At 38.1% G+C, this 23,494-nt stretch overlaps 2 protein-coding genes across 2 annotated transcripts in view; both read right to left on the bottom strand.

Moving 5' to 3' along the window:
* CTSV (cathepsin V) overlaps positions 1-23,494 on the bottom strand; it is a 261,994-nt gene that overhangs the window by 91,159 nt on the left and 147,341 nt on the right. The window lies entirely within an intron of this gene.
* The window catches only part of LOC126937344 (ankyrin repeat domain-containing protein 18A-like), a 71,054-nt gene that overhangs the window by 3,518 nt on the left and 44,042 nt on the right, over positions 1-23,494 (bottom strand). The window contains 8 exon segments of the mRNA XM_050760720.1: positions 1,333-1,421; positions 2,230-2,283; positions 3,453-3,498; positions 6,906-7,128; positions 8,498-8,709; positions 9,619-9,900; positions 18,256-18,385; positions 20,625-20,734. Of these exon segments, the coding sequence (XP_050616677.1) occupies positions 1,333-1,421; positions 2,230-2,283; positions 3,453-3,498; positions 6,906-7,128; positions 8,498-8,709; positions 9,619-9,900; positions 18,256-18,385; positions 20,625-20,734 (1,146 nt within the window).

The following is a 23,494-nucleotide window of genomic DNA, read 5'->3' as shown; positions in this document are numbered from 1 at the left end:
ACAGCCTCCACAGGTGCTCCCCAATCTCTGCCCTCCCCACGGAAGGTGGTCCTGGGAATGCAGACAGAGGAGGGGTGCCGGACAGAGCAGAAAGGGCTGGCACCCTCTCTAGGTGGAACCCAGGTCAAGTGTAAAGTTCTAGGTCTGTCAAGCAGTGTGGATTCAACATATCTTCTCATGTACTCTTTCTAGCAACCCTCCAAGGTGCCCTGACCCAGCTTCCCTACAGATGGAGGCAAGGAGGATCCACAGACAAACCCCTTGCCTAAGGTCACACAGCGGCCAATTGGCCAGGTTCCTACTGACCAGGCACCCTTAACCAGGTACCCACTGACGAGGCCCCTAATGACCACTCCTCCATTGACCAGGTCCCACTGACCAAGTCCACACTGACCATGTCTCCATAACCAGGCCCCCATTAATAGGCCTCATGGACCAGACCCCACTGACCAATTTCCCACTGACTTGGTTCCCACTGACAAGACCACAATTTACCAGGTTGCTGCTAACCCCACCTCCACTGAACAATTCTCCATGGATCAGTCCCTAGCTGACCGAGCCCCCTCTGACCAGGCCCTCACTGACCAGGCTTCAAGCCACTAAGGCCCCACACTGACCATGCCCCTAGTATACTGAATAGACCCCATCAATTGTTTACGTTCCAGCAGTTCAGGTTCCATGAATAAGGCCACCACTGACCAGGTCCCCACTGACTAGGCTTCCAATGACTAGGTCACCAGGTTCCCACTGGTAAGGCCTTCACTAAGGAAGCTGCCACTAACCTGGTCCCTGCTGATCAGGTCCCAACTGACCAGGTCCTGATGACCAGGTCATCTCTGACCATGGTCCACTGATGAGGTCCTTGAGCAGCTGTGTTCAAAGTCTCATTACAATGCCCCCATCAGCCCACAGACCCTCCCGCCCTGTATGTGTGCCCAGAGGTCAGGCACTGGGGGTTTTCTTGGGCCCCAAGGCCTCTCCTCCAAGACACAGGGAGAGACAGTCAGCCTCAGGCTCCAGGTGCCCAGCTTCATATTCACCCCCCAAGGCACTCTGGGTCCATCTCAAAGGAGACAGTGAGGTGGCCTGGCACTGCCTGGACACGCCACCTATCCTATTCCAGAGTGTCAGAGTGCGAGGAAGGGAGAGACATTTGGCAGAGGAGACACCCTGTGCTGCTGGGTCTCCCAGGGCCCATCTCACAGAGCTCCAATCTAGAGACACAGCACAGAGGCTGCAGGGAGACTAATCCAGAACCCTTGAGGCTGAGCCAGGGACCACGTCAGGACTGTCCCCAGATAGCCAGAAGGCCCTCTGCTAGTTTCTTGGTACCTCAGTGGATGTAGCAACAGTTCTTCTGTTGGGGACTAGTGAGTGCATGCTGGGGAAGACTCACCTGTGCTTCCTCGGTGGCTCCAACTCTGCTTCTAAGAAAAATTACTCATTCTAGGGCTGAGGCAGAGAAAATACAAGATTAGTTTAGAACATCTTATGCCAGAAAGTAAAAAAGTGCTGACAGAGTAACGGGGACAAATAAGAAGGACATAAAGTCAGCTTGAAATGTCTACTCCTGGCCTAATCTTGGGGAATTGGAGCACCAGAATCATGAGCTTTCCTTTCTCCTTTATTTACTCGTTTTATTTCTCCATGTAGAACGAAGAAGAGAATAAGAAAATAATCATCTGGCAACCATCACAGTAATACTTGTTCAAAGACAAGTCATCAATGAAATGCTAAATCTAGTGGGTTTTGAGGAGTAACCAGTGTTTACAGAGCCTCAAAGTATCTCCACACAAAATACTGTTGAACTACAAAAAGAAAATCATAACATTAGTATGGATGAACCTGGCAGGTACTCCTTAAGTCTCCTACTATATGTAGTAATAAAAACTGTAAAATGAAAATAAGCCTTTGATGACCTTTACTAAAGTATCAATGATGACTTGGTTGTTTGGCTGTTTAAACAACTGACATTTGGGCAATTTGAGTATGCCAAACTCAATGGATCATTTGCAAGATCCACTTAAAACTTAAGGAGGCGAAGAAACATCATTTAAAATACCATAAAAATTTTCATCATACATATGATATGAAAATGTTATATATTTATGAAAAACAATTAAAATTTCATGTAAATGGCCCAGTGATAAAGTTTTATGATCTTTTAAATCACACAACTTTTCTTTAAGATTTTCTGGTTAAATATCCTCTTCATTAGATGTGGCTTACCAGTGGATTCTAGAGAAGAAAGTAGACCGGAGCAAGTGCCCAACACATCAAAAGCTGGAAAGAAAAAAGAAAGAATTATGTTCTTTACCTAAAACATTTCAGTTAACCAAGTGTAACTTTAAAATGTAAAGCATTGAGAACGTTATCAGCGTTAATAAGAATGAGGAATATGTATGTACAATTATAATACAAAACTACTATTAAATAATTTATACATGGCATTAATTCTAATTGTGGTTAAATATCACAGCTTTTTCATTCTTCATTCATGTACTCAACAGCCACATGCTAAGGTACTAGAACTAGCACTGGAATTACAAGATGAAGATGGCATGGTCCACCTCTCAACAGTCATATGCTATAACCTAAAAAACAGACAGGCAGGCAATGTCCATATAGAGTCACAGATACCATGACAGGTATACAGCAGGGCACTACTGGAACATACAGAAGGGACATCTATTTCACTTTTGTGTCAATATCATGGGCTTTCTGGTGGAGGAGATGCATAGGTTGATGCCTGAAGGACAAAGAAAAGCTTGCCAGATAGAGGAAAGAGGCGAAGGCAAAGAGCCTGATGTGAGAAAGAGCCCTGCAGAGTTCTACTCCGTCCACTTTGGTGCTAGAGCAAAGGGCAGAGTGCGGTAAGTGGCAAGAGACAAGGCTGAGTAACTAGACAATTACATTGACATGGGTGTTTTTATTTCATGGTGAAAATTTTAGAACTTTTCCTGAGAACAGATGTAAGACAAGTCAATGACACAGTAAACGACAGGAGGTTTAAAATGCCACCTGTCAAGTGGCTGCTTATGAAGGGTTATTGCTCAGCTAAGTATTTCTAAGTGAGTCTGAGGTCTGTTGGCCTTCAGTCTGTACCAAAACCCTGAGAACCTGACGATGCCTTTGTTTTCTGAGAATCATTTCGGTGTGCTGGCTGACAGTTCCATGAGGATGGCAAAAGTGAAGAAATTGTAGAGCCAGTGAAAAAGAGATGGATACACTTCTTGGGAATTTTTTAAGGTATGTAACATGATGAATTAACAGTGCATAAGTATACTTTTCACTGTGAAAGTTTTTATTTTCACATCTTTCATTAGATGTGTGTAAGAAAAAGATACTGTACATAGTATCTACTAACCCACAATGAAAAGGAATGCCATTTGCTATTTACACTTTATTACTAAAATAAACCTAAATTTAATTAATAAATTTTGGCAACATACTTTTCTTTGTTTCTCTAATTATTTGTTCTACACAGTCCGGCTCCATCTAAAATAAGTTTAAAAAAATAATGTTTAAGTTAAACAGGAGACATTATCATGAGAATAAGATATCACTTACAAAATGTGGCCTTTAGAATTTTTAGTGACTAGACATAAGTTTGCTTAGACAGAAAAATAATCACATAAGTAAAATTTCTACTTATTTTAAGTTTAGATAATAGAGGCTATATCTGTGTAATGCTATTTAGAGTAATCTGACAAAAATAGATAATATTGGTCTATTGGATATACATAATTTTAGAAAGGCTGGTCACGGCGGCTCACACCTGTAATCCCAGCACTTTTGGAGGCAAAGGTGGGCAGATCACAAGGTCAAGAGATCGAGACCATCCTGGCCAACATGGTGAAACCCTGTCTCTACTAAAAATACAAAAATTAGCTGGGCATGTTGGCGCATGCCTGTAGTCCCAGCTACTCAGGCGGCTGAGGCAGGAAAATCACTCGAAGTCAGGAGGCGTAGATTGCAGTGAGCTGAGATTGTGCCACTGCACTCCAGTCTAGTGACAGAGTGAGACTCGGATAAAAAGAAAAAAAAGGTTAAACAATTAAAGTCATATTTTGAAATGAATGCATTGCTTTGAAATTCTTAGCAAAACTCTGCCCTTTATAAAAAGTTTAATCATTTTTTACATCAATAAATTTTTTCTTAAAAAGAAATTTCTATTCTCTACTTATAGAAAAAATATTTTTATAGTACATTTTTCTTTTATTTTCTAGTTTGTATTCTAAATTAAAGTGGAACCTGTGTAAGTTTATTCCAAAGGTATATTGAGGGATGCTGAGGTTTAGAGTACAAGTGAACCCATCACACAGGTAGTGAGCATAGGACCCAAGAAGTAGTTTTTCAATCCTGGCCCACTCTGTGCCTCCCCGTTCTTATTTCCCAGTGTCTACTGTTCCCATGTTCACGCCAATGTACACCTAATGTGTAGCTCCCACATGTGAGTGAAAACAAGATATTTGGTTTCTGTTTCTGCATTAGTTTGCTTAAGAGAGTGGATTACAACTGTATCCATGTTGCTGCAAAGGACCTGATTTTGTTCTTTTCATGGCTGCATAGTATTCCATGGTATATATGGAATTTTCCAATCTACCTTGGATTTTCAATCTATGTTGGGTGCACCTGGATTGACTCCATGTCTTTCTGTTGTGAACAGTGCTGCAATGAACATACATGTGCATGCATCTTTTTGTTACAATGATTTATTTTCCTTCAGGTATACCCCTAGTATAGTAATGGGGTTGCTGTGGGTGGGATTACAAGTGCCTGCCACCATGCCTGGCTAATTTTTGTAGTTTTAGGAGAGACGGGGTTTCCTCATGTTGGCTAGGCTGGTCTCCAACTCCTGGCCTCAGGTGATCCACCTGCTTTGGCCTCCCGAAATGCTGGGATTACAGGTGTGAGCGACTGCACCTGGCCAAGCGCAAAGCTTTTAACAGAAAAATGGAAATGAACCTTTCAGTGTTTTGTTTATTTAATTCATAAAATGCACTTATTTTGGATTCTATTAAATAATAAATATCTATATGTGGTTAAGCGTTTGGTTGCCAGTCATTAGTCATTCACTTGTGATTATGGGTGGGAAGAGTTATGTTGATCCTTCTTAGTTCTTAATTTCCAAACTGCTCTCCATAGTAGCTGAATTAATTTACATTGCCACCAACAGTGTGTAAGTATTTCCTTTTCTATACAGCCTCCCTAACATCTGATTTTTTTGTTTGTTTGTTTGTTTGTTTTTGCTTTTTAACAGAAGTTATTCTGACTGGTGTGAGATGGTTTCTCATTGATGTTTTGCTTGGCATTTCTCTGAGGATTAGCAACGGTAAGCATTTGTTAACATGTTTGTTAGCCACTTCTATGTGTTCTTTTGAAAAGTGTCTGTTCATGTCATTTGCTCATGTTTAATGGGGTTATTTATTTTTTGCTAGTTGATTTGTTTAGTTTCCTTATGGATTCTGAATAACAGGCCTTTGCTGTGTGCATTGTGAGTGAATATTTTCTTCCATTCTTTAGGCTGTCTGTTTAATTAATCCCTTGATAGTTTCTCATGCTGTGCAGAAGCTCTTTAGCTTAATTAGATCAAACTTGTCAATTTTTGTTATTCTTGCAATTGCTTTTGAGGACCTAGCCATAAATTAAGTGACAAGTGCAATATCCAGAAGAGTGTTTCCTAAGTTTTCTTCCAGGATTTTTCTAGTCAGAGGATGTACTCTTAGGTAAGAAAAGTCAAAGTCTTTTTTTTTTTTTGAGATGGAGTCTCCCTCTGTCACCCAGGCTGTAGTGCAGTGGCATGATCTTGGCTCACTGCAACCTCTGCCTCATGGGTTCAAGTAATTCTTCTGTCTCAGCGTCCTGAGTAGCTGGGATTACAAGTGCTTGCCACCACGCCTGGCTAATTTTTGTATTTTTATAGAGACGGGGTTTCATCATGTTGGCCAGGCTGGTCTTAAACTCCTGACCTCAGGTGATCCACCTGCCTTGGCCTCCCAAAATGCTGGGATTATAGGTATGAGCCACTGCACCTGGCTAAGCACAAAGCTTTTAACAGAAAAATGGAAATGAACCTTTTAGTGTTCTGTTTATTTAATTCATAAAATGCACTTATTTTGGATTCTATTAAATAATAAATATCTGTATGTGGTTAAGTGTTTGGTTGCCAGTCATTCACTTGTGATTATGAGTGGGAAGAGTTAAGATGGTGCAAAGAAACTTTAAAAGTGGTATAGGCTGGGTACGGAGGCTCACCCTGTAATCCCAGCACTTTGGGAAGCTGAGGCAGTTGGATCACAAGGTCAGGAGGAGTTTGAGATCAGCCTGACCAATATGGTGAAATCCCATCTCTACTAAAAATACAAAAATTAGCCAGGTGTTGTGGCAGGCACCTGTAGTCCCAGCTACTCGGGAGGCTGAGGCAGGAGAATCACTTGAACCTGGCAGGCAGAGGTTGCAATGAGCTGAGACCGCGCCACTGCACTCTAGCCTAGGCAACAGAGCAAGACTCCATCTCAAAAAGAAAAGAAAAGAAAAAAACATGATATGAACCACAGAGAAACTACAATCAAAGACAAAGAATCTCAAAGTATACTGTCAGTTTTTAGGCAATAACATGCATTTTCTAAAACCTAACTTAAATGCAGCTTTTAAAGAAATTTTAAATGTGTCAGTTTAGTCACATTTATTGAACAAAGTTAGCAATGGGTATCTCTTGAAAATGAGAGCTCCAGGGAATTAAAAAATGTAAAGTTCCCATTTCCTTTCTGTGTTAACACAGCTAATTATAATCTTTACTTAACATGCATAAGTCAACAGAACAGCTCAGTATTTCACCAAATTATAAACAAGAATTATATCAAAGAAATGAAAGCCAAAAGAGAAACGGTCATATAACTAACCTCAGTCAAGGAGTTCTTGCAGTTATTTGAAGTCTGTGGGTTTGAAGTAGGAATTCTTATGGGCGTTTTGGGAATATATTTTCTGTTGAGTCCTGTACTATTAAGATTTTCAGCACAAGGTAACTCTGGGTGTGGCCTCGTAGGAAGAGTGCTGAGAAAATATTTCATCCGCTCTTTCTCCATAAGGAGCTTGGTGTTGATCATTGCTATTTTCTTATTCGATCTGTAAAGATAGCAAAGACAAATGCTTAGTATTTCATTTTTCCTTGAATGATTCTTAATGACTTGCATTTTTTAAAAAGTTGCCCTGAGAGTAAACCAAATTACCCACTCAACAGTGTTTTCACACCAAAGATGTGTGAGAGCCTACCTCTTGTAAGCAATTGTAATTTTAAAATTATTCTAAATAAGTATATGTGTTTCTAAGGTGATTTCTACTGAACAAGCAGTTCAAAGGAGGGAAAAGAAATGGCTATCACTGATGTACGGCTCAACAGGTAACCTAGCTGCCTTCTAAAATAGCTCTACTTGTAAGATTCTACAGATTCCATAGAAATATTTGTATTTAAAGGGTAATATGTGGGACAATGAATATGTTAATTTGCTTGACTATAAGAACGACTTCACTATAAATAATTATACCAAACATCATGTTGTACTCCTTAAAGAATGTAGATTAAGAAAACTAAAATGAACAAAAATAATCTAGAAATACTTGTGTTTAGTAAACCAGTTTCAGGTTTCACCCTTGTACATTTCACCCGTGATCTAAGAACAATTGAGTATTTGGCACTGAGGAGTAACTCAGAGTAACAACTCCTGGGGGAGAACCAGATTGGTTGGTTGGTGATCAAAGAGAACTAAAGCATCTCTGAAGGCAATTAGCCCCCAGCACTGTGACCAAGGCACTGCAGGTGGGGCTTGTTCTTTCTGCCTTCCACATACCCCTTTAGGCTGAACATGGTGTTTTTCTTTTAACCACCTTGTGGATTATACTTCTTTTCATTCCTGTGATAATTATTCCATATTTCACAAGGATGCCTTTCTGTAACTCCTTGAAAATGTTACACAAATAGTCTTTCTTGAGGCACCCTCTAGTGATAACACTAAAGATCACAATCAATAACAGTCCCTGCCTCAGCGCCAGGATGTGCCCAGAGTAGCAGTACCACTCGACACTTTGGGTTTAGGTTATGATCTACCAAAAAATAAATTAAACTCATTAATATTTCTATTTAGGGAAATTCTGACAAGTAATTTTATAACAAGATCACTTAATTAATTATAAAGCTTCAAAAACAGTGAAAAAACCCAACAGATCAGGTTAACTACATGAGACTTTTCAGGGGAAAAAAGCCATACAAAAGCAAAAAAAAAAAAAAAAAAAAAAAGAGAGAGAGAATAGAGACAGCAACTATCCTTGATGAACATTTTAAAGGTAAGATTACTTACTAACATTATTTTCCAAAATTACATTATCAGATTAGCATTCACTTTCTACTGATCTCCTGAAGTCATGTCACTAAAAATTATGCTTGCAAAACAAATTAATGAGTTTAATTCGTTTTCTATGAGTGTATGTTTTGACTTACTTCATTATTTTTTTTGACATGGAATTGTTAGCTTTCAATGTTGCTGCAAAGGCTTCCTTATATTCTTCTAATTCGGTTGTAACCTCTTCATAAGCAGTTTTCATTTCGGAGAATTTACATTCCACATCTTTAAGTGTGAGTTCCTTCATATTTAGTGAAGCCGTATTATCCTTGTTTAACTGCTCTAATTGTTTTTCATACTGTGCTTGTTCCTAAAACAAATGAAAGAATACACTTTTAAAACAATTATTACCTAATTACCATGTTTGTGGTCTTTCATTTTGAGTCAGTGATTCAAAGAGCAATTTTTAATACATTAAAAAAAGAAGCTGAAACTTAACATATTTATCAGCAATATCAACAAAACTAATAACTGAATTCAGAATTAAGTCTAATTTAAATAAATTTGAAATAATAATTATGTCAGTATTAATGTAATCTAGTCATATAAAAATAATAGAATCCATTTATAATTTAAAAAAGTGAACAATGAACAACATAGCTTAAGACCAATTCAAAAGTATCACATAATTTCTAAATCACAGTCTTCTCTTATGCCAACTGGTCTTAATATTGAAATGACTCTATAGTGAGAATCATTACTTTTTTTTTTTTTTTTTTTTTTGAGACGGAGTCTCGCTCTGTCGCCCAGGCTGGAGTGCAGTGGCCAGATCTCAGCTCACTGCAAGCTCCGCCTCCCGGGTTCACGCCATTCTCCTGCCTCAGCCTCCCGAGTAGCTGGGACCACAGGCGCCGCCACCTCGCCCGGCTAATTTTTTGTGTTTTTAGTAGAGACGGGGTTTCGCCGTGTTAGCCAGGATGGTCTCGATCTCCTGACCTTGTGATCCGCCCGTCTCGGCCTCCCAAAGTGCTGGGATTACAGGCTTGAGCCACCGCGCCCGGCCGAGAATCATTACTTTGAAAGATGAATTTTGTTATAAAAATAATGGAAATTTAAATATTTAAAAGAAAAAAGATGCCACTTTTTTTCTAGAACCCTACAAAGGAAATTGCTGTAAGAGAGGCAGAGGAAACACAATATATACATATCCAAAATATAATTTGCAGTGAAACAAATGAAAGCACATTACAGATAAACTTACCTGACTTTAAAAACTAACCTGTAAATGGATTTCTTCTAATTTTTCTATTATCTGCATTGTCTTTTCATCTAGCTCCGATTTATATTCTTGTGCTTTACCAAGTTCTACCATATTGTTTTCCATATGTGTCTTAAGAGTTAATACTTCTTCTTCCAACATCTTTTTATCCTCCTCAAGTTTTTCACATTTCTCTTGTATTTTTCTCATAGATAAAAACTCTTGTTGAAGAACTTGATTGTCTTTAGCCAAATTGACACATTTTGAAGATACAGCTTCCTTCTCGGCCATAAGATCATCAAACTGCATGAATAAAATAATAGAGCTTGATAGGGAAGTAGGCTGCGAATAATCTAATACAAAACCAATAGCAAATTTTGAAATGCATTTACTTGCAATAACATGTTATCAATAATGTAGCACAGTCTTCAAATGTGAACCCTTAAATTACTCAGAATTTTAAGAGCGAAGTTAAAGCTACCATGAGTCACAAAAATACACGCTCTACTATCATCATCTTTGCCACAGAACATCTGCGCTTGATCTTTTTATTTTCCCGATGATTCGTTTTTGTTCCTCCTGAAACGGCACTGAGTGGTCTCTTAGTGAAAAGTGTCCAACCCCTTCCCTCATGGCCACTCCCCAAAATTTGTCAAAAAAAGTTTCAGAGCTATCACATTGAGTTATTTAGGCCAAAGTGATCTCTTAGTGAAAAGTGTCCAACCCCTTCCCTCATGGCCACTCCCCAAAATTTGTCAAAAAAAGTTTCAGAGCTATCACATTGAGTTATTTAGGCCAAAGTGATCTCTTAGTGAAAAGTGTCCAACCCCTTCCCTCATGGCCACTCCCCAAAATTTGTCAAAAAAAGTTTCAGAGCTATCATATTGTTATTTAGGCCAAAGTCAATAAATGGCTCTCAGAATAAGACTTTGAAAATAATATAATACTCTAGGCTAGGCCTGGTGACTTGTGCCTGTAATCCCAGCACTTTAGGAGGCTGTGGCAGAAAGATCACTGGAGGCCAGGAATTTGAGATCAGCCAGAGCAACACAGTGAGACACTCATCTCCACAAAAAAATTTTAAAAAATTAGCCAGGCATGGTGGCTCAGGCCTGTAGACCCAGCTAGTTGGGAGACTGAGGCAAAAGGATGGCTTGTACCCAGAGTTCAGGGCTGCAGTGAATTATGAACACATCCCTGCACTTCTGCCTGGATGACAGACAAAGACCATATCTCAAAAAACCACAAAATAATGAATCCTGAAAATAAGGATTCTGATGCCATAAGGCTTTTCCTAAACTGCAAATATTTCATGCTAATTTGAATTGCATTTTAAGAAGTAATGATTCTTGGGGTAAAGGCCATAGAATACGGCACCTAGAAATAAATCCACATATTTACAGCCAACTGATTTTGGACTAAGGTGCCAAGAACATACATTAGGGAAAGGACACCCCCTTCAAATGAAAGGCACTGGGAAAACTATCCATATGGAGAATGACACTAGCTTCCTATCTAACACTATATAGCGAAATAAACTCAGAATCAATTGAAGACTGAAATGTAAGGCCCAAAATTATCAAACTACTATAAGTAAACATAGGGAAAATGCTTCAGGACATTAGTCTGCACAAAGATTTGTATGGGTAAGACATCAGAAGCACAGGCAAAAAACAAACGATAGACAAACAGTACTACAACTGAGCGAAGTGAAAACCTATAGAATGGAAGAAAATATTTTCAAGTTTTTCATCTAATAAAAGACAAATATCCAAAATAAACAAGGAACTCAAATACCCTGAGAGTAAAAACAATAAACTGAGTTCAAAATTGGGCAAAAGATGTGGTTAGATATTTCTTCTTTTTTAAGAAAAAAAAAAAGAAATACAAATGGCCAATAAATACATTTAAAAATGTTCAGTGTCATTAATCATTAGGGAATCAAACCTACAATGTGATATAATCTTGCTCCATTTAGAATAATTGGCTATCGAGGAAAAGACAAAAAAAAAATAACAAACGCTGGTGAGGTTTCAGAGAACAGTAAACTCTTACATGGTGTTGGTGGGAAGGTAAATTAGTGAAGCCACTTAGAAAACAACGTGAGGTTTTCTCAAAAAACTAATAATGGAACTGTCAAGGGATCCAGCAACCCCACTACTGGGTATTCAGGCAATAGAAAAGAAAACAATAGATCGAAAGGATACCTGTCCTCATAAGTTTATTGTAGCACTATTCACAACAGCTAATGTATAAAATCAACCTTCATGTCCATCAACAAATGAATGGACAAAAAATTGTGGTACACATGCAAATGGAATATTATACACCATATAAAAAATGAAATCCTTTTATTTGTGGCCATGTGGATCAGTCTGGAGTATGTTACGTTAAGTGCAGACACAGAAAGATAAATACTGTACATTCGCACTCATGTGTAGGAGCTAAAGAAAAATTGAGGGCTGGGCGACACGGCTGATGCCTGTAATTTCCTAGCACTTTGAAAGACCAAGGCAGGAGAATCACTGGAGACCAAAAGCTCCAGAGCAGGCTGAGTAACACAGAGAGACATCTCTACAAAGTGAAAAATCAGACAAGTGCAATGGTGCATGTCCACAATCCCAGCTGCTCAGGAGGCTGAGGTGGGAGGATCAAATAAGCCCAAGAGTTTGAGGCTGCAGTGAGCTATGATCAAATCACTGTCTCTGGTCTGGGTGACTACAGTTGCCTGGAGAGCAGAGGACACTAGCAAGACCATGTCTCTTAACAACAGCAAAAAAGCACACAGAAGTAGGGGAGGGGAGTCTGGTTAATGGATACAAAATCACAGTTAGATAAGAGGAATAAGTTCTGGTGGTCTGTGGCATTGTAGGGTGAATGTGGTTAACTATGATTTATTTATATTTTTAAAAAGCTAGAAGATTTTGAAAGTTCACAATTCAATGAAAAATGGTTGAAGTAGTAAATATGCTAGTTGGCTTGATCTTTACACACTATACTCCCGTATCAAAGTGTCACTTTATAGCCCATAATTATGTATATACTTGTCAATTAAAACAAAAGAGAAGCTATATTCATCCCACTAAAAGAACAGAATATGGGCCATCCTTACTGACTTCCTTCTAATGAATAGAATGCAGTAAAAGGGATACCATGTGGCTTCCCTATCTCAGACTGCTTTCCCTTCAAACTCAGCCCCCAGATTGTGAGAGAGATCAGACCACAAAGACAGACTGGGAGTGCCAGTGTCAGTGTTCATGCTGCCTGCCCCAAGCAAGGTTCCAGCCAATGGCCAGCATCAACCATCAAACACATGGGTGAGCAAAGCTTCAGATGATTCCATTTCCCCAAGTGATCAGCTGTTCCTAGGGAAGCTGAGGGGAGCAGAGACAAGCTGTCCTGGCCAACCTTTTTCCAAACCACAGGTTGATGAACAAAATTAATGTTTTTCTGTTAAGCTAAAAATCTCTGGGTAATTGTTAGAAAAATACGTTTTAAAAAGAGACAACAGGAAACGTAACTTATGCAGCAGAAAAGAGTCTCCTTTAAAGTAGGATCTAATAAATGTTGAGATTAATTTATTGATGACAAACATTATTGAGAAGCAGCAGATAACCAGGAGAGAGACATAAGCAGATGAAGAGGAACTTTTCCTAAAACTCCTTTCAATTACGAACTCTGATAACAAGGCAAGGGTGTCTCCTTACAATTTCCCCTCAACTCATGAAATAAGACTGCGAAGCAAGAAGACATATGATTTGAAAAACAACTAGAAATACTTGGTTACATAACCAAAATCAGACATTTACCTGATTTCAATTAATGAAAATTCTAAAAGAAGCAGCTTTGAGTATTTATTAATCAATCTAGTATTCAATTTTCATTTTCCTTTTTCTCAATGAGGCAATAAGAACATTATGGAATGATTTTTAGTCTTCACAGAAGTAATATAAACATAGTGTGCTTTGAGTGTTAAGACATCAAATGCAGTTTCTCCTTTACTCCAGGCTTGTTTGTATGGAGAAGTTAAGATCGTCTGCTCTCTATGTTACACCACAATGCTTCTCTATAGCACAAAACTCGCCTCTGAAATTTTGAAATTCAAAATACTAATCTACTATTTGTCTCTGATAAATTGCCTGAACATTACCTGATTTTTAACTGCTGCACTCCTAAAACTTTTTCTTGGAATGAGCTAAACTTTTTATTCCAAGAATCGTCCACTGAGCTGGAAAGCAGAGCTGTGCATCTCTGTTTCAGGAAAAGGAGGTTTATGCAGGAAACTGTGGTTTCTGAGAATGCAAGATCTGCACCAAAAAAAGGATTAGCCACAGTGCTACTCAAGAGAACCAGCTACCACATGGCAAGAGGATCTGCGAACTGGAAGATGATGACTTCACTTGGTTTCCACTGAGGAAAGCTGGCAGCTCAGACTTAAACTTCTCCTTCCTGGATGGTAAACATCTGTGGATGATTCTATGAATTATAATGAGTTAGCAAAACATAATGCACTAAATAGTAGACTATGTCAGCAGATCCTGTGACCAAAATTTACTGAAAATGAAACTATAGAGGGAGGCACTGGATAAGAGACTGAAGGTTTGAATGAAGAAAAAAAGAAATAAAGTGTGTCTTGTAAGCCTGACTTGCCATCATGTCTTAGAGTAAGTAAGGTATAAGCTGGCCACAGACGTCTTTAAGACACAAAAGGTGAAGTAAATATTCCACTACATTTAACTTTTATTATGATATAAGACAACTGGTAACATGCAACATGCTTGGAAAAAATCTTCTCATTAAATTCGATTTGGTCCTGGTTTAAGAATAGACATAAACAAGCTAAGAATTGATAATCTAAAAATAAACTTGCACATTTACAGTCAACTGATTTTATACAAGGTTAACAAAAAAATAGAATGGGAAAAGAATAGTTTTCAACAAATGGTGTTGGAACAACTGGGTATGCATGTGAAAAATATATATATAAAGTTGGATTCTCACCAAATACCATATTTAAAAATTAACCCAAAATAAAACAGTTAACTGTAACAGCTAAAACTATAAAACTCTCAGAAGAAAATATTGATATTAATCTTTGTGACTGCATTTGGCAGTGTTTTCTTAGCTATGACTCCAAAGGAAAAATGGATTCAATGGACTTCAAAATTGAAAACCGCTATGCCTGAGAAGATAGTATCAAGAAGTGAAAACGTAAGACACTGAGTAGAAGAAAGTATTTGAAAAGCATATATCTGATAAGGGACTTACATATATAGGATATATAAAAAATGCTTGCAATTCGTAAATAACAAGATAACTCAATTTAAAAAATGGGCAAAGATTTTGAATAGATATTTCTGCAAAGAAGACATAAAGATGGATAATAAGCACATTAATAGATGCTTAATGTAATTAGTCATTAGGAAAATGTAAATCACAACCAACTTGTGGTATCACTTCACCCCACAGGATGAAACCTTCGTTCAATAAAAAAGACAAAATAAGTGTTAGGAAAAATGCAAAGAAATTAAAACCCTTATCCAATGCTGCTGGGAAGGTAAAGGGGTGTGGCCACTTTGGAAAACAAACTGGCAGCTCCTTAAAAGGTTAAGCAAGAAGTTACCATATGACTCAGAAATTCGAGTCATAAGCATATGCTCCAGAAAAATAAAAACATATGTAAGCACAAAAACTTATACATAAATGTTTACAGCAGCATTATTAATAAGAGTCAAAAAGTGGAAAGAACCCAAGGTCCATCACCTCATGAATGGATACATAAAATGTTTGATTTATCCATACAATGGAATATTACTCAGGAGAATCTCCAACCGGGCCCACAAGTGTCTACACCGGACAAAACATCTGGTGTAGATAAGGGAACCTGCACAGGGTTTTGCCTGGACATGCCAGCAGCGGACCAGAGGCCCACATGCACTGGCGGGTTGGTGTGGAGCCACCAGGAATTCATGCCTTATGCAGAGGAGGAGCCTGGCCTCTTCAGCTCATGTGTGCTGGTCCTGGTATTCAATTGTGAGGTGGAAATCTGATTGCAGGACCCTTCTCTTTGCTGAGAGCTTTCACTTAATAAATTCTGTCCTCCTCACCCTTCAGTGTGTCCACGTGCTTAATTTTTCCTGATCATGAGAGAAGAACCCAGATTTAGCTGAATTAAGGAGCAAAAACCCTGCATCAATACCTGCTATAGCACAGATGCATCATGAAAAATTATGCTGAGTGAAATAAGCCAGTCACAGTAGACCACTTGCTTTTTATTTCAGAGGCTTATAGGCAAATCTATACAAAGAAGGTGGGTGGTTACCTAGGGCTGAGGGAGGAGCAGAAAACTAGTGAATATGGCTAAATGATATGGGGTTTGTTTTTAGGGTGATGAAAATGTTCTAAAATTGATTGTAATGATGACTGCATAACTCTGAAAATACTAAAGTCAATGAATTGTATATTTTAAATGAGTGAACTGCATGGTGTGTTAATTATTTCTCAATAAACTTGTTACACCCTGAAGTTTATTTGGTACTAGTGATCTGGAGACATGGGCTGCTTAGTTTCAGACCACTGGCCAGGGTTCAAGACATAAGAGAATCAACAGCATGTCTTTTGTATAGAAATATATATATATATTTCTATTATATATATTATATATATTTATTTCTATTCTATTATATATATTATATATAATATATTCTATTATATATATTATATATAATATATATAATATATTCTATTATATATATTATATATATTTTGTATAGAAATATATATATTTCTATATATAAATGGTGAGAAGGACAGAATTTATTAAGTGAAATGAAAGCTCTCAGTAAAGAAATATATACATTAAAGTATCCTTTTTATTAGCATCAAGTCTGTAAAATTAAATGAAAAATCTTTCACCGCTTAAAGCACTGAGAGATTTATATTGAGGAGAAAGACCTTGTATTCTTTTGCCCCAATTTCTATCTAAAGGGTCTGGGAATCACACCCTTCAAACTATCAAATCTCATCAGACAGGTTTTATTAACTCTTATGACGTGGCTTACTTTCTAACGTGATTCTGGTACAGCATCACAGAGAGAAGAAGCTGAAAAAAATCAAAGTATTTTACCCCCAGATATATATATTTTTGACACATTTTGAAATGGCTGTTGCAGGACCAAGAAATTGAAATGGCCGTACAAAGCTGTCTTCTGTGGGGGAAACTGCATCTGTAAGAAGTCTTCATTAATGTAGCCCAATCTCTCCCCTTCTAGGTCTTCCCAGATCTAGGGAAGATTAACTAAGAGCCTGATGCATTTAAAGTCTGAAAATATATTTTTACCCTCTATTTTCTCTGAGGGCTGCCAGCTATGAGGCTTTGTCTACATAATAAGAACCTTAACCTCCGTAACCACCTTATCTTAATTAAGGCCTTCCTTTCTACCTATTTCCAGTTTTAGACAACAGATTTTCTTTACCAATTGTCACCTAAAGAATCCCCAAAACCCACCTATGACTTGTTAGCCCCTCCTTTTTGATGTCCCACTTTTAGGCTGAGCCAGTGTCTGCCTTCCTCATATTGATTTATGATTTTCCCTACACCTTCTGTCTGCTGGAAATGTACAAAACCAAACTGTAATCTGACTGTCTCATGAAACATTCTCAAGAGCTCTTTTTTTTTTTTTTTTTTTTTTTTTTTTTTGAGACGGAGTCTGGCTCTGTCGCCCAGGCTGGAGTGCAGTGGCCGGATCTCAGCTCACTGCAAGCTCCGCCTCCCGGGTTCACGCCATTCTCCTGCCTCAGCCTCCCGAGTAGCTGGGACTACAGGCGCCTGCCACCTCGCCCGGCTAGTTTTTTGTATTTTTTAGTAGAGACGGGGTTTCACCGTGTTAGCCAGGATGGTCTCGATCTCCTGACCTCGTGATCCACCCGTCTCGGCCTCCCAAAGTGCTGGGATTACAGGCTTGAGCCACCGCACCCGGCCAAGAGCTCTTGAGATTCAGTAATCCAGGGCCACTGTCACCATATTGGCTCAGAATAAACTTCCTTAAACATATTTTGGTAGAATTTGGGTTTTTCCAGCACTAATATTTCCCCAAATTACATGAGTTTTAATCCCCAATCTGATTTAAAATTACCTTATATTGGAATATAAATTATTCTATTATAAAGATACATGTATTTGTATGTTCATTGCAGCACTATTCACAATAGCAAAGACATGGAATCAACCCAGACGTCCATCAATGATAGACTGGATAAAAAAAATGTGGTATATATATACATCATGGAATACTATGGAGCCATACAAATGGATGAGATCATGCTCCTTGCAGGGACATGGATGAACTCGAAGCTGTTATCCTCAGCAAACTAACACAGGAACAAAAAACCAAACACTGCATCTTCTCACTTATAAGTAGGAGCTGAATGATGAGAACACATAGACTTGGGGAGGGGAACAACAAACACTGGGGCCTGTTAGGGTCAGGAGGGAGAGCATCAAGATTAATAGCTAACACCTGCAGGGCTTAATATCTAGGTAATGGATTGATAGGTGCAGCAAACCATCATGGCACACGTTTACCTATGTAACAAACCTGCACGTCTCACACATGTAACCTAGACCTTAAGATAAAATAATTATTTTTTAAAAATTACCTTCTGTTTTAGCTTCTTAAACAGAATATCCATTTTCAGTTGATCTGTATTTAAGTCTCCATGGCAACTGAAGTCTTCATTTCCAAATACATTTAACATATTTATTGTCATTTCTAGGCATTTCTTATATCTGCAGAAATGTACAGATTTAGTAAGTCAATTATTTGTAAAAGTAAATAATAATTGTTTAAACAGATATTATGTTATGGCATATCAAAGAAACAAAGCTATAAACTGTGCTCCTCTCAGTTTCAACTGAACATAGTTTGAAAGCATTCTATATGAAATTATAATCTTAGATAAATAATATGCAGAACAATTTTATGGCATATATAGCAGGTAAAGTGATATTATAGCCATACAGTTTTGTATTTTTTTTGAGATGGAATTTCACTCTTGTTGCTCAGGCTGAAGTGCAATGGCATGATCTCGGCTCACTGCAACTTCTGCTTCCCGGTTTCAAGCGATTCTTCTGTCTCAGCCTCCCAAGTAGCTGGGATTACAGGCATGTGCTACCATGCCTGGCTCATTTTGTATTTTTAGTACAGATGGGGTTTCACCATGTTGGTCGGCTGGTTTCGAACTCCTGACCTCAAATGATCTACCTGCCTCAGCCTTCCAAATTGCTGGGATTACAGACCTGAGCCACGACACCTGGCCTAACCATACAGTTTTTTAATAAATAAACTATTCATATCCATTTTGGTATGCTAAGATAAAATGACCTATTAGTAAACATAAACCATAACCCAGAGATGAGTAACCAAGATAAAAAATGTAAAACACATATATGTTTGAAAAAGACACAAAAATACATTTTGATACCCGTTGACCACAGTTTATAAGAAGAAAAAAAAGTACACACAAAAAGCATCAAGGAGATCATTCAATGTAGAGAAAGAGAAGTAAGGAAACATCTTTAATATCTGAGTTGAGAAAAAGAAAACAGGCAGTTTTAGAAAAAAGGAAAGGTGGAGACAGATATGTGATGATTTAAAGACCTTGAAGAAGAGATCTAGAGATCTTTACTGACATAATGTCAACAAAATGAAAGAGATACAAAACAATGTAGAGAAAGGCAATGACAGAAAAATGTTGATTAGGATCAGAGAACCAACTTAAGTGCTCAGTAAATAAATAGAAAAGTAGCTGTGTTCAGGGCTTCAAAGACACATTCCATTTTTTAAAAATAATCTGTTATCAAAATATGAATGCCCATTTTACTCTTTTTCTTTAGGTTATACATATATTTATATATACATAATATTTATTTCTATAAAACAGAAGTTTAGTAAGATGTATACTTCATGTATACAAGGGAGGTACCCATGTAAAATGAGTAAATTTCCGTATGTTTTATATCTAAAAGAAAAAGAAAGAAGCAGAAACAAAATACAAGCTATATATCAAGATAAATTTTGATGTTAAAGAATGATACGAATAGGTCTTTAAAAAATTTGAATGCAGAAGAGAAGAATACTACGAAAGGAAGAAAACATGACCAAATACAGCAAAAATATCTTCAGAAATAAAAATTCAAACTAGATAATGAAGAGTGCACTTGACATTACATGTCCAAAGCGTTGTCATTATTGTTTTCAAAACCATTAAACAATACGTCGCCAAGTGTAGTGGCTCATGCCAACTTTGGGAGGCCAAGGCAGGTGGATCATGAGATCAGGATTTCGAAACCAGCCTGACCAACATGGGGAAACACCGTCTCTACTAAAAACACAAAAATTCGCCAAGGGGGGTGGTGCACTCCTATAATCACAGCTACTCAGGAGGCTGAGGCAGGAGAATCACTTGAACCCAGGAGGTGGAGGTTGCAGTGAGCCAAGATCATGTCATTGCACTCCAGCTTGGCTGACAGAGCCAGACTCTGTCTCAAAAAAAAAAAAAAAAAATAAATGAATAAATAAATAAATAAATAAAAATAATTGTAACATTTTGGCATTCAAAAACAATTTCAGATTGTGTTGTTTCTTTTTTTCACATATTTTTAATATAAATTTTTTTCATCCCAACCTCACCCCAGCAGCTCATCTGACTTCCGCCCCCTGTTTCTCCCCTTCCATTGGACTCTGTGACACATGATCTCATCCAGAGATCTATTTTTCACCACTTATTGTGTTTTTAGGTTGAAATTTGATTTTTTAATAATTCCAACAAAAACGTCCAAGGGGTCATGGGCTCCTGCTCGTATGCCTATAAAGTTGTGCTGTCAGTTTCTGAAATGCATTTTGAAATAGAATTCGTTCATGAAAATGCTGATATAAAATAAATTTGTGTCTAGGTTTTAGTCAAATAAAGATAGAATTAAACCAATTAATAAATGGTTAAAATGTTCTTCAATATGAAAACCATACCCGGTTGTCTCTTCTTCTAATTCATGATTTTTCTTTCTTATTTGATCCACATTATACTCCAGTGATATTAACTCAAAAAGTTTCCCGAATTCTTCACGTTTTCCTTCAGGCTTGAAAAAAAGTGTTTAAAATTATTTTTATAAAATCTAGAGACCTTCTTCTATCTTAAAAATATTATTTCTCATAAGTTGATGAGTAATATGTATTTAGGCAGGTGTATAAAATGCATTTTATAAACCTGATGCCAAGAAGGACAGATTTCAAAACTAGCCATTTTCTTAAAACAGCTAAAAATGATTCACACTTCCATCATTATCTTTTCTGAAGTTTAAATTACCAAAAATGTTTGTTAAAAATGAGAGTTTTTGCACATGAAATACTAAGGGTTAGTGAAATAAATTAAGAGTACTTATATTTACATTTTAGTTTTTAAAGATGCTCTAGAAACATTGTCATTAATAGTTTAAGGTATTCCAAGTTAAATTACATCTTATTAAGATGATTTTTAGAAAACTCTTATCTAGTTCCCATTACATTTTTGATCCTCATCTATCTTCAGGCTGAGCTAAGTACTGTCATTCTCTGTACGTATTCACCTGTAGGTTTAAGGTGTCTTTTAACCATTTCTCTTCAAACGAAGTTTATTTTTTCTATAATAAACAAATAATAACTTTTGTCTACTTTTTGTGGCTTTTCTATTATCCTGTTTCTCCCCTTCCATTGGACTCTATGACACATGGTCTCATCCAGAGATCTATTTTTCATCACTTTTTGTACTGAAACTTGAGATAAACCAGTGTACGGCTCTTTAGAGCAAAACCTAGATAACAGACATCTGGGTTGCTTGGCAAAGGTCATGTGTAATTCTGAGTTATGAACCTGTCACAATTTAATTAATTGTTCTGCCTCTGTATCCTTGCTTTTGTACCACTGTAACTGTAAGCCTGCTTCAAGCTAGCCCACCCCCTTTTTGAAGTGTGTATAAAAGTCAAGTGCTGTCTTTGTTCTGGGCCCAGTTTGTCAGATGTTGAGTCTGCTGGGTCTGAGTGCACTCAATAAAGACATCCTCCTGTATACACCCCAAGGTCTCTCTCTGGTCCTCCTGATTCCTTAACAGCACGATCTCCACTCACCACAACCTCCACCTCCCGGGTTCAAGCGATTATCCTTCTCAGCCTCCCGAGCAGTTGGGATTACAGATGCCCACCACCTTGCCCAGCTAATTGTTTGTAGTTTTAGTAGAGATGGGGTTTCATGATGTTGGCCAGGCTGGCCTTGAACTCCTGACCTCATGATCCGCCCACCTCGGCCACCCAAAGTGCTGGGATTACAGGCATGAGCCACCACGCCCAGCTGCTACTCCTCTTTTTACACTCTCTCAGAACTCCTAAAATCTCAAAATGTTAACCCAGATTCCCTAATATACATTTCCAGCTCTGACCTTTTTACTGAGGCCTCTTCCTTCTAGTACACATATTGTAGACAACACATATTGTTGCCAACCACACACTCATATATTGCTACTCGGTGCAGATTAGTTTAGTAGATAGTGAATCTTGTCTATTTTATGTTGATTCTTATTGATGTTACTTTGAGTATAGTGTTATTTTCTAATCTTGAAGGGGAACTGTCTCACCCTTAGGATATTGACCAGTATACTCTTTTCTTTTCTCTTTTTCTTTCCTTTCCTTTCTTTCTTTCATCTCTCTCTTTCTTTTCTTCTCCCTTCCTTCCTTCCTTCCCTCCCTCCCTCCCTCCCTCCCTCTTTCTCTCTCTCTCTCTCTCCTTTCTGTCTTTCTTTCTTTTCTTTCTGTTTTTTGGACCAGGGTACTTTGTCCTTTTTTTCTTTTTCTTTTTTTTTGAGATGGAGTCACACTCTGTCATCCAGGCTGGGGGGCAGTGGTGCCACCTCTGCTCACTGCAACTTCCACCTCCTGGGTTCAAGTGATTCTCCTGCCTCAGCCTCCCAAGTAGCTGGGACTACAGTTGCACACCACCACGCCCAGCTAATTTTTGTATTTTTTAGTAGAGACAGGGTTTCACCATGTTGGCCAGGCTGTTCTTGTACTTCTGACCTCAGGTAACCCACCCACCTCAGCCTCCCAAAGTGTTGGGATTACAGGCATCAGCCATGGTGCCCAGCCCTTTTTTTCTTTTATAATGAAAACCTTCCCATGAGAATCAGATTATCAATTGTTTGCCTTGCTTTCTTTTAAAGAATGTCCTTTTCCATAGAGATAGGGCATGATGAACATCTTGTTCTAAAGTTTCTTTTGGGGGACACTCAACTATATCATTGGGAAGCTCCAGTCAAGTACAGATCTCCCTTCTTCCTAATCGAGATTCTTCATCTCAAAATGGTGTCCACCAAATGTCTTATCCAGGTAGTCTCTTGCTTAGGAACTCATGAAATAAGCACCTTCAGGAGAAGTTAGAGGCTATTGATTGAGATGGTTTAAAGCTGTCCCTTATTATATGTTTTACTCCCAAGGCAGACATCAAGTGGCTAATAATTCTATGCCTGATGTCTAACTCAATTCTGTGGGAATCTATACAAAATATTTTATTTATGAGACAGAGTCTCGCTCTGTTACTCAGGCTGGAGTGCAGTGGCTTGATCACTGCTCACTGCAGCTTTGATATTCCAAGCTCAAGCGACCCTCCCACCACAGCCTCCCAATGTAGCTGGCATTACAGGCATGCACCACCATGCCTCAGTTAACTGTTAATTTTTTTTTTTTTTTTGTAGAGACAGGGTCTCACTTATGTTGCTCTGGCTGGTCTCCAATTCCTGGGCTCAAGCACTGTTCTTGCCTCAGCCTCCCAAAGTGCTAGAATTACTGGCATTAACCACCTCACCAACCAGGTGT

Source organism: Macaca thibetana, chromosome 15 (assembly GCF_024542745.1).
Source record: "Macaca thibetana thibetana isolate TM-01 chromosome 15, ASM2454274v1, whole genome shotgun sequence".
Classification (NCBI taxonomy): domain Eukaryota; kingdom Metazoa; phylum Chordata; class Mammalia; order Primates; family Cercopithecidae; genus Macaca; species Macaca thibetana.
This window is presented reverse-complemented; position numbering and strand designations above follow the sequence as displayed.